At 42.6% G+C, this 12,470-nt stretch overlaps 1 protein-coding gene across 1 annotated transcript in view; it reads right to left on the bottom strand.

The window, feature by feature from the left end:
* The window catches only part of LOC114626381 (maestro heat-like repeat-containing protein family member 7), a 34,562-nt gene that overhangs the window by 13,239 nt on the left and 8,853 nt on the right, over window positions 1-12,470 (bottom strand). Inside the window, exons 7-11 of the mRNA XM_028773770.1 lie at window positions 9,420-9,527; window positions 8,822-8,957; window positions 7,988-8,076; window positions 6,534-6,683; window positions 4,045-4,199 (exon numbers count right to left, since the gene is read on the bottom strand). Of these exons, the coding sequence (XP_028629603.1) occupies window positions 4,045-4,199; window positions 6,534-6,683; window positions 7,988-8,076; window positions 8,822-8,957; window positions 9,420-9,527 (638 nt within the window). The remainder of the gene's footprint in view (window positions 1-4,044; window positions 4,200-6,533; window positions 6,684-7,987; window positions 8,077-8,821; window positions 8,958-9,419; window positions 9,528-12,470) is intronic.

Raw genomic sequence — 12,470 nt, 5'->3', positions numbered from 1 at the left:
CTCCTCCTCCTCCTCCTCCTCCTCCTCCTCCTCCCTCCTCTTCCTCCTCCTCTCCCTGGCCTCAATCCCTGGGGCCAGTGAACTCACTCAAGAGCAGCTTCCCAATAAACTTACCAGCCTGGAATTGGCTCATTCCACCAGAAGAAAAATAGACAATCAGACTAAGTTGTTTAAGATCTATACAGATTTGATATTTGGTGAAATTTAAAGTTGATTCGTGTTTTTTGTTTTGTTTTGTTTTGTTTTAATTAGCAGAATAAAGTAGAAGCTTCTTTCCCATGATAAGAACATTTATTAGAAATTAATAATAAGCAATTTAAGTTTCCGTTGTCCACCAAGAGTGAACAAGCCCACTGTAGTCCAGTTTTCTTGTTAATTATAATGGAAAACACAAAAATCTTTCCTTCCCCTTTCCCAGTGGTTCATAGATACAGACAGAAATCAGTGAGAATACAGCTAAATAATGCTATCAACTAGCTCAATCTAATTTATAAAACTCAAATTGGATTAAATTCTGAAAAATTAATAAAAGCAGGCAGATTGACGACCAAAGCCAGAATAAGGAAAACTAACCTATTGAGTAAAAAGCCCCAGATTCTGTTCTTTCTCTTTCCCAACTTTGACCTACACATGACCCCAGAGCAAAAACTGTGCACCAAACACTGGCAACAGAACCTCTGGGTGAAATTCTGTCTCCCTGGAGCAGTAGGAAATGCGCTATGAGTCAGGCGGCATGAGTGGGTCTTTGTTCACTATTCTCTTTCCAATCCCTGTCTGGGTGACTCTAACAGAGCCACAGGGTGGAAGTTGGCCAGCCACAACACAAAGATAAGTGACTTGGTAGGTAGGGTGAGGAAAAAAATCTCTGCTATTGTTATTGAGGGTTTGTTTTATTTTTCTAACTTGTGTCTGTGGTGCTGGGGATCAATCCTCAGGATCTTGCACAAACCTTGTAGGCCTCCACTGCCTGACCACAGGCTAGTACCTCCCTGCTGTGGTCCTTGCTGTTTTCCAAGTCTTTCCCCACCACCACCCCGCTTCACCACCCTAGTAACTGTGCTATGTATCAACAAAGAGAGCCTAAAATTCCAGCATGAGCCCAGCTTGAGAGACAGAAGACCTGGGAAAAGATCATTCAGAGGCAACAGATGAGAACCTGGTTCTCTGTGGAAGCCAACTCCCACTCTCAGGTGACTCAGGTACAGAAGAGGGCTCAAATAATCCTGAGACAAAGGAAGCTAGCTATGTGGGAAAGAAACAGAACTACCAGTCCAGAATTCTATATTCAGTGAAAATAATTTTTTAAATGAAGGTAAAATAGGAAATAGTTTCATACCAAAAAAGGGGGGGGGAATTGTTTCCCAAAGACGTGCTTTCAGTGAAATTTTAATAAAAAGTCTTTAGCTGAGGAGAAATTCTATTATAAAGAAATTTTATTTAAATAAGAACTTCAATAATAAAAAGCAATATAAATATAAATGTTTGGGAAACTGTAATGGGTTATTTTCTCCTCTTAGTTTAAGAATATACATGACTGTTGAAGAGAAAAACAATAATTTTGACAGTTTATTCAATATATGTTAATGTGAGATGGATGACAGCCATTGTACAGAGCAAGGAAGACAAAAGAAGTTGCAGGATCTTCCTTTTCCTAAAGTTATTGATATCAGCTATTAGTAGGCTGCAGTGTGGCCATATAAACTCTTAATCGCCTAATAAGTTAAAAGTAAAGTCTGATCTAATGAGTGCCCAGGCAAAGAAAAATGGAATAAATGAAAGAATTCATATAATTCAAAAAGTTGCAGAAAAACAGGCTCTAGATATACAAAACAGAGAGACAGAAAACAAATAATAAAAATGTGCATAAATCCAAATAAGCCACCAATTACATTAATTGTAAATGGTTTAAATATATAAATTAAAAGGGAAGAATTTTCAGATTGGATAAAAGCACATGATCTAGTGTTGTGGTAAACCATTGGCCCAATATGCATGAGACTCTAAGGTCAATCCTCACTACCACAAAAAAGCCAGTAATGAACACATACAGACACCCCCAAAATATAACTGTATATTATGTAAAGGAAATTTATTTTTGACATATTAGTTAACATAAAAGATTAGAAGAGAAAATAGTGTCCTAGTCCAAAAGGTACAATTCACCATATTAATACAGGATGAAAAGAAAAACCACACAATCATTTTAATAGCTGTAATAAAAATGTTTAACTAAATTTAATTTCCATTTGTGATAAACACTCTCAACAAACTACAACTATAAAGGAATTTTCTTTAATACTATTTGAAATACTTAAATTTTTCTCCTTTTGGAGTTGGAGAGATGACTCATTGGTTTGAAACACATACTGCTCTAGAAGAAAGAGTTCCCAAACTTGGTTCCCAGCACTCACATCAGACAACTTCACCATCTAGAACTCCAGCTCCAGAAGATCTGATGCCCTCTGGTTTCTATGAATATTGTAATCGTGTTCACAAACACACATATAGGAGCATATACATATAATATACATATAATATACATATACATATATATATGTATTATCCAATCTGAAAACCATTTACAATTAATGGATAGATAGATAGATAGATAGATAGATAGATAGATAGAGTAGTTCAAAAGACATTTGTGCTGCTGAAGAAACAGCTTAGCAGTCAAAACCACTGGCTACACTTCCAAAATGCCTGGGTTCAGTTCCCAGCACTCACAAGGCAGCTCACAACCATCTGTAACTCCAGTTCTAGGGAATCCAACACATTCTTCTGGCCTTTGTTAGTATCAGGCATGTACATGGTGCCCAGTCATGCGTGTAGACCAAACACACCCATACACACAAAATTAAATTAAATTAAATTAAATTAAATTAAATTAAATTAAATTAAAAATAACTTGTGAGAATCTGTTTTTCCTTGTACCATGTGGGTCTCAGGGTTTGAACTTGAGTCATCAGACTTGGCAGCAGTATCGCTACCTGATAACCCATCCACATGTTATATGGTTGTAGATACAGGACACTCTAGAAAAGGCAGAATGATGGAGATAGAAGACAGACCAGTGGCTGCCAGCAACTGAGGGGCCAGAAAGGAGCTGGTCCTAGGAAGCACAAGGGAATTGGGGAGGGTGGTCATGGACTTGCCATCATGACTGGTGATGATTATTGTGGCTATACATTTATAGAATTCATATAAATATATGTTAAAATGGTGAGCTTGCTACATGTGTATTAACTTTTTATTTTAAAAAAATTAAAATTATAATATAGTATAGCCTTACAATATAAGATCAAGAAGCCATTAAAATTTTACCTATTAAAAAGTTTTAAGTTAGAAAATTCTGTAATAAAGCATTAAATAAAAAATACACAAATAAATAGATATAATGTGGGCTTAACTATGCATATGTAATATAATTGTATATAACATATTTTATATATAATACATATGTGTTATATAATATAGTATACATATATATGAATAGTTTTTCTACCTGTTTTCAGAAGATAAACAAATTATAAATTATACCCAAATGTTAGCAGAAGATTCCATTGGCTGAAATTTAATACATTTTTTTTTTTGCTTTGCTTTTTCTAAATTTTACATGCTTGCTTCCAAGATTTTCTGTGGTAAAACAGACAGCTGTTAGAATCACTCTTCTCCGAATAAATAAAATATTCAATATTTGAATACACTGTAAGACTAAGCTAGGTACTGGGGAGAAGCATTTGGAACCCCAGTACCCACACGTAAAGTTGCATACAGCAGCACATGTCTGTTAACCCCGGGACTGGGGAGGCAGAGAGCCAGGTCCCGGGAGGCTGGGGACAAGCTCACCAAGCTGAACTGGTATCTCAGAAAAATAAGGTGAAGTGTGGTTAAGGGAGATTCACATCACTGTTTCTAGCCTCCATGCACACGTGTACAAATCTGAGCATGTACATGCACATGTTCACACACACACACATACACACACACACAAATAAGCTATTTAAAGGACAACTAGTATTTGTAAGTTTGTAGCTGGCTCACCTTTGTGTTTGGTCCTTTATTTTAAACAGCGTCAGGATAACCTCATCTGTGTGGGATTGGACCAGCAATTGGAAGACCTTCTTTATGGTATTCTGGGCAGTTCTCTCGGTGATTCTGTCTATGTGGTAGTAAATTAACCTGATGATTTCTGGAACCTGAAAAAGCGGGATGGGGGCTTTTTCTGGACTGCAACACCAGCGGAGCAGGAGTCACAGGTCACTGAAGTGTGTGGCTGCAAACAATATAGTACCTAGTGTCAGGACCAAGTTCACCTCTGTCTGCAGCACTCGGCTCTGGCCAGCTGATCCCAGTGGACCTGTACCTCCAGACTTTCAGAGGGGCAGGCAGAACGCATCCATGGAGGGCCATACTATGTCTGGGAAGCATGGCATGAAGAATAGTGGAAGAATGACTTGGGAAATGGAAGACAGGGCCATATGATCATTGCCTCAGAAGAGCATGGTGGAGAGGGAGTGGCTGGGTAGTCCTTCTGTTTACTGGCTGTGGAGCAGAGGCTGCTTCCTGTTGAATGGCATGGACTTGGAGTAGCCATACCACCTGGATTTGAATGTCACTTCAAAACTTACTACCTGTGTGACTTGGAGGAAGACTGTCATCTTCCCTGTGTTTTGTGTCCTCACTTAGAAAACAAAACAAGTCATTTTATCTGTGACAGCATCTGAGTTAGCACATCTGCAGTGGCTCGAGCAGAGTTTCTCTCTGTGGGTCATGACCCCTCTGGTGATTGAACAGCCGTTCCACTGGGGTCACATATCAGATCTTCTGCATATTGGATATTTACATTACAATTTGTAATAGTAACAAAATTACAGTTATGAAGTAGCAACATAAATAATGTTATGGTTGGGGGTCACCAAAACATGAGAAACTGTATTAAAGGTCCACAGCATTAGGAAGGTTGAGAACCACTGAGCTAGAACATTACTCATCATGCAAGAAGTCCAGAAACTTTGACCTCCAAGGCTTATGGCCTCTTTGGGCCTTTCTTCATCACTTAACATTAATTGTGTGTGTGTGTGTGTGTGTGTGTGTGTGTGTGTGTGTGTGTGTGTGCGTGTGTGTGTAGTGACCGTGGAGGCTAAAAGCAAAGGATCTCTTGGTGCTGGAATTTCAGGTGATTGAATAACCAGAACAGCTGAAGTGAAACTGTGCTGTCTTAAGTTTATGGAGACACAGGAGGCTCTGCCTTCCAAGTCTATTCATGGCTACATGCCCTGAGTGCTTATCCCCACTGACCACATAGTCAACTTCTGCCTTGTGATTCTCCAGCTTCGTGATGGTGTGAAAGCAATACACATTACTTCAAGCAATGCTTTGAAATAACTTCCATCTTCTCCGGGAAAGGATATGTGGGGCAACATTCTCTCAGTGCTGGGTGGTGGCAGAAAGCTGCAGTTTTGTTAGCCCTCAGATGACAAGAGGAGTCGGCTGACATAACTGTGTGCTGCTAAGTCAGCCTGTCTGGTGGGCTAGGAGTGTTCTCAGCTTCCAATATTTTCAATGAGTTTATTAGTATACCTCATCATTATGATCTCAAGATGTACCTGCATGTTTCTATGTTGTTAAGGTTTGAGTCAGACGTGTCCCCATGGGTTCATGCCTTCTACAACTGTTCCTCAGCTGATAGCATTATTTTGGGAGGCTGTGGAACCCTCAGGGAGACCTAGCTAGTAAAGATAAGTCTCCAGGGGGAGGCTTCTGAAGGTGACAGCCTGGGCCCTGGTTCCTGTACCCTGTGCTAATTCCTGATCTACTGTCATGGGACCAGTCTCCTTCTCCATATGCCCCTACTGCCATGTACTGAGATTCTTCTCTGCCATGTATACCGTATCAGGGTAAACTGAAACCCTCTGAAACTGGGAACCAAAACAAATCTTCCCTGATGCTTTGTTTTGTTTGTTTTGAGACAGGCCTTCTCTGTGTAGTTCTGGCTGTCCTGGAACTTGCTCTGTAGACCAGACTGACCTCAAACTCACAGAGATCTGCCTGCCTTTATCCCAGCACTTAAGCCCAAGGCATATACCATCCAGCTGGCTCCCTTTCTTCTTAAAATTGTATCTGCCAGGCATTTGGTTGGTCATGAACACCTACCTTCATCCTTGAGCAGGCATTCCCCCACCTATATGAAGGAGCAGCTACACACGTAACACATACATAGTGTGTGGAAGAGGGAGGAATGGCCAAGGTCTCCCCTGGACCTGTGAGAACATAGTCCTCCACACTATCTTGGACCTGATTCTTGCTAGGATCCTCTCCATCCTAGTGGAGATGAAGCCTGGTCATCACCACTTCATTCTTCTCCACAAAAAGAGCATTTGCACCACTTGGGAAACAACTCACCAAGTAGGCTTTTCTCTTCGGGGTTAAGAGATCTGGGTTTCCTCAAGCTCAAGTTGATAGGAAATCAAACCAGATCGCCGAAAACAGAACAGCAAAACATTGAAGCAGGGAGTCCCCTAAAAGCCTACCTTGGCAACTTCTGTAACAGAGTACCTCAGGATCATCTTTAGCATCTTGGAGGCTGCAAAGACATCATTCGTGCTGCCATTGATCATGGACTCCATGGCCACCAAAATCACATCGGCTCTCTCTCCAGGGGTCAGGTATTTCCTGAAGAACTGAGAGAAGAGTGGAGTTCTCCAATCCAGCATCCCACTTGAAGACTGCCCCAAAGCATCTGGCATCTGTCTGCAGAGACCCATCAGGCAGGGCTCAGTTAGGAGACAGCCAGGGAAGCATCTGTGGTGTGAGGTCATCTCCAGAGTGCCACCAACACTGAGGTCCTCATGAGAAAGCAATAGTCCAGACAGTGACACAGAGGAGGATGCCGGAAGCCTTTCTTTTCTAAACTTGAAATGCAGTTAGGTGAGTCCATTGGAAACATGCTCTATGCCTAGTGACTCTACAGTATTCCAAAGCAAGTGGAAAGGCAGACATGCCTGACACAAAAATCTGCACATGTGAAGCTCATGCCAACCAGTCAATATTGGTACCAACACTGTATGTGGCTTCATCGTTGGGATCTACAAAGGAATGTGAACAAGATGCTTGATGGCTTTGCCCTCTGGGTACTCGTCATCATCAAGAACAGTGTGGAGGGAAAAGCTAATAATGGAGGTGGCAGAGCACTGAAACTAGCTGGAAAGACTGAAAAAGGCTTCCTGGAGTTCAGTCCTGAGGAGACTGGCGAGCAAATGGCAGCAGTGAGGTAGAATATGTGAAGGCGAGGGTGCACTGGACCTCAGTGTGACTAGAGTGTCCTGCGAGGAAGACTGGGGCCAGCAGGAAGAGGAGACTGAGGAAGGACAAGGCAGGACAGGTAAGGTGGGAACCAGACCACAATGGCCTCTCTGGACCCACTGAGGAGGTTCAGCCTTCAGAGTAAGGAAAACAGTGTTTGTACTCAGTCTGAAGGGAACATTAAGAGGTTTGTATTTTAGAAACATTTTCCCAGATGACAGAGAGATGGCTGGAAATAGGGCTTTTAGTAAGAGATTGCTGTTGATGGCAAGAGGTGATGGAGGACCCAGTTTCAATAACTGATGCAGGGCTGCAGCGTGGTGAGCAGAGTGAAGAGCCAAACAGGAGGCAGAGGCAGACAGGTGTGGGGTGGAGTTGGATGTGGAGAGGAAAAGAGGAAGGAGCAGAGGATGTTTCTATGTATCTGGCTGAGGTTGACTGAGCTTGGGTACAACAGCACTTCTTTCTAAAACCCTCTTGGTGACCTCAAAGTTCACATGACTCAAGTGTCACTAGGAGAGAATGTGCCTCTCACTTTTAGCTGCCTGTCTTTGAGAACTTGGACTTTGAAAGTGCTCCTATTTGTGGGGATCACTGCTTCTGTAATCTACTACCCAGCCTTATTTCTCCCCCACTAATTCTCCCCCTCTGAACATCCCATGCATGTGGGTATCTGGGTTACCAGTGTGAGACTCTGCATGTTGGACAGCCAGTTTCCACGGAAGCGTTTCTGTAAGTCCTTCAGGATGGCCTCTCTCTTCGGTCTGATACCTCCAATCCAAAAACAGCAAGTAAAGGGCTGGGCCTCAGAAGTGCAAAATGAACCCACTCTCCCACTTCTCCTCCAAGCTTCTGAGGGCCATAGAGACAAATGGATGACAGAGCATTGGCCCCAAAGAACAGAGGGACTTCCCCAGCACTCTAGGGAGGTGAAGAGAGGATGTGGGTTGGGAGTCAAGCTGGCCCCTGTTCCTGTACCATGGCCAAATGTGGACTGAGTCATTCCTGTGTTCTTAGCAGAGTGTACCTCCACTGTACCCCCACTGAATCATAAGAAACCAGGATCTCTGAAATTGCTTTTTGAGGAGTTTTCAAATTCCCTGGTACCTCTGTGATCATGACTATTTGAAAGAGAAGTGCTAGTTTGGAAAAAAAAAAAAAGCCCCCACATTTGTCCTGCAAGAAAAGATGCTTACTTCCTTGGTGCTATGCATATGGTTGGGATGGGATGGGAAATATTGAGAATCCAAGTGGATCCCATAAGTGACTGCAAACTTAGCTGCCCCTCCCAACAACATCATTCAGAAGGACACAGGATCAGACTTGGACTGGCGTTTATCCAAGAAAAGGTTGGTGGTTTCATCCATTGATCTCCTGGTCTCTCTGCATCATGCCGTATCATGTCATCTCTCAGACGCTAGAGGGAGCAACCTTTTGGGGTATGTCTGAAACAATGCCTGCGTCCACTGATCCCATGGATCCTCTCCCAGTGGCCACCTGAGTGAAGTTCACTTACTTCTCTGCAGCACGAGGATGATGAACAGATAGTGCAGGGCCTCTAATGCGCCAGTGCAGATGTCTTGGCTGCGATTCAGGCAGAAGATGCTGAAGGTGCCAATCAGCTTCCCAGTTATGGAGAACGATGCCATGTGCTGACAAGAAGCAGAAATGGCTGCCTGTCCGCATCCTGAGGGAGCCTTTCCCTGCTAAGGTCCCCCAACCCAAACTTCTTCCTCCCACCACTGTCTTTATGTATCCCATCCCTTCTACCCCACACTGTCCTGGCTAAGAAAAGCTTCCCTAACCAACATGCAAGGAAAGGGACAGCCAGAGCCCTGAAACATGTTACTCTGAGGTCACTGGGTCTCTATCTAGCTGTATAGGCCAAAGACACCAAGTAGGCTCATCAAAGCTTATTAGGCTCAGGACAAACCCAAGAGCAAATCAAGCCTCTTGGTTGCCGGGGACAAAAATAAACCCTGATGCAGAAAAGTGTCATGTACTCTCACTACATGCCCTCCAGCTGCCCCTGCAGAACCCTGGCTCAACCAGTGCCTCTGTCCAGAGAAGCAAGGCATGCTGGGTCAGCCTTGCGCCAATCTGCAAATACTCACTGACAGTTCAGAGAAATTACAAATAAACCTCAGCAATCGGGAAATAGTGGCCAAGGCTCGAAACTGCTGGTGCACTTTGTCTGACAGAATTAACCAAGGTAAGATGATCTGCAGAAGGGACAAAGAGGACCATCAACATGGCGGCAGAACAGTTCTCCTTTCCTAAATTGTCCGCTGTCTACAGCTCACAACCAGAAAGAACAACTGGAGGAAGCTATAGCTGGCACCTGTGCTGCGAATTTGGAGGGGAAATCCTAATTCATTCAATCTGTTCCCCTTTGAGTCTCTTCACACAGGAAATGCAGAGAGAGAGAGAGAGAGAGAGAGAGAGAGAGAGAGAGAGAGAGAGAGAGAGAGAGAGAGTGCTATACTGATATCCAGTACAAACTCAGACATGTCACAGATGTATACTTAAAATCTAGACTTAAGCTGGTCTGGTCTGGGTAGCTCACACCTATAATCCTAGCATTCAGGAGACAGAGGTACTAGGACTGCTGTGAGTTCAAGGCAAGCCTGAGCTTTATCTCTTCCTGTGAAGTGACTCAAGTATGCAGTGTTTTTAATATCTTTCCATCAAGTTCTGCTGGGTAGCCTGCATTGTGAGGGTCTATAACAGTCCCCTTGACCGACTGCTTGAGGGAAGGTAACTCCCACCAGCACTGGGCTTTTGTTTGAAAACCTGTGGTATCTGGTAGAGGCAGTATCCCTCTGTGTAGGGGAACTCCAATTAAACCCTTTGGTTTTTATGTAGAGTTTACCCCAAAGATCTTTAGTATTATTCTACTGTTCAAAGTCAAATTGAAATAAATTATGTCACATTATGTTACCACAATTTCATAGTAAAATTTCTTTAAAGTAACATGGCAAATATAATCCAAATTTTGTCACATATAAAATAACCTGTTTTCTGGTCATCCTACCAAAAGCAATTTTCAACACAATCCCCATCAAAATTGTAACACAATTCTTTACAGACCTTGAAAGGACAATTCTTAACTTTGTATATAAAAAAACTAACCAGAATGGTTAAAACAATCCTGTACAATAAAAACTGCTGGAGGTATCATCGTCCCTGATTTCAAACTGTACTACAGACTATAGTAATAAAAACCTGCATGGTATTGGCATAAAATTGGACCTGTTGTTCAATTGAATTAAATTGAAGACATGCACACCTATGGACATCTGATTTTTTATGAAGAACCCTGAAATACACAGTGGGAAAAAAAGACAGCGTTTTCAACAAATGGTGCTGGCCAAACTGAATGTCTGCATATAGAATTTTGCAAATACATCATATCTATCACCCTGAACAAAACTCATGTCCAGTGAATCAAAACCAGATACACTGAACCAAATAGAAGAGAAAGTGAGAAATAGCCTTAAACATGTTGGGAGAGAAGACAACCTCCTGAACAGAACACCAACAGCTCAGGCGCTAAGATCAACAATTTAAAAATGGGACCACATGAAACCAAAAAGCTTCTATAAGGTAAAGGACATAGTCAGACAAAGTGGCAGCCTATAGGATGGAAAAATATTCTTACCAACATCTCATAGAGAACTAATATCCAAAATATAGGAAGGATTTGCCTGGCAGTGGTGACGCATGCCTTTAATCCCAGAACTTGGGAGGCAGAGGCAGGCAGATTTCTGAGTTCAAGGCCAGCCTGGTCTATAGAGTGAGTTTCAGGACAGCCAGGGCTACACAGAGAAACCCTGTCTCAAACAAAACAAAACAAAACAAAACAAAATCCTATTAAAAATAGAGTGCAGGGCTGTTTGATACCACAGAAGGCACAGCTAAATGGCTGCCAAAAAGATTAATGAAATAAGTAGATAACCCCACAAAGCCAGGCCCAACCATAAATAAGATGAATGACAATTGACATCCAGGGAAGAGAAATCTCCCTGAGAATATCCTTCTTTTTCCTTTCCAGGTAAAAATGAATCACCCGTGATGTCTGCTGTTACAAGTTCTAATCCAGATGCTGGCCTCCAAACTTACACTACTCAGACCTTCGACGGGCTGTTGACAAGAATATCAAACAGCTAGAGACTGACATCACCAATCTGAAGAAATCCCTCGTTTCGCTGTCTGAAGAGACCTCTAAAAATCGCAAAGGACTTTATTGGTCTTGATTTACTTTTTTACAACAGAAAAGACTGTGTACAGCTCTTGACTGTGTACAGCCCTTAAAGAAGAATGTTGCCTTTACATAGACAAGACAGGGATGGTTAAAGAGAGGATGAAAAAGGTCAGAGAAGGCCCTGAGAAAAGACAGAGAGAGAAAGAGAAAGATGAGAGCTGATACAAGAATTGGTTTTCAACCTCTCCATAGTTGTCAACCCTACTTCCTCCCATCTTGGGACCATTAATTAGGTTATTTTTGCTTGCTTTTTTGGTCCCTGGGCCTTAAATAGGCTGACTAACTTTGTGAAACAACAGATAATTTGGTAGCAAAACCTATTCAGATACATTATTATAAGTTAGCTATGGAGGACCACGAGACTCAAGATGAGGTTGCTACTCTATCCAGGGTGTTCCCAAAACCCATCTCCACCCAACCTAAAAGAGGGGACTTCTGCCCCTAGACCAAGCAGAGAGGGGCCACCGAGAACCACCTCTGACAGGCGATCTGAATTCTTGCTTAGGCTGCAAGGCTAAGCACTGCAAGGGAATATAAATAAAAGTTAAAAATATCTCTCTGGGTTCCCTTAGGGACAAGCCTGACTGCATAGGGGTTGATGTCAAAAGTATCCCCTCTCCAGGAAAAAGACATCGAGATGGGTATGGCTCTCATACCTCACTGGACAACGATAGGGGGACTGGAGCCATTACAAGGTCCCCTTCAATTACTGGAGGTCAGGCCTCTATCCCTGCCTTCGAAAGATTAGAATCGCCACAGCCCTTCTATACTTAGAGAAGGGAGGAGATGTCAGGGGCAGCCCTGCTTGTACACTGAAGGCCTAAAGTCAGCCATAGGCCTAAAATCAGCAATAGGCCTGTCATACATGTATACTAACACCAAGTCTTGGGTCTCTGTGGAA

Source organism: Grammomys surdaster, unplaced genomic scaffold (genome assembly GCF_004785775.1).
Source record: "Grammomys surdaster isolate TR1022 unplaced genomic scaffold, NIH_TR_1.0 234, whole genome shotgun sequence".
Lineage (NCBI taxonomy): Eukaryota > Metazoa > Chordata > Mammalia > Rodentia > Muridae > Grammomys > Grammomys surdaster.
Note: the sequence above shows the minus strand (reverse complement) of the source record. Positions and strands in the feature narration are given on the sequence as shown.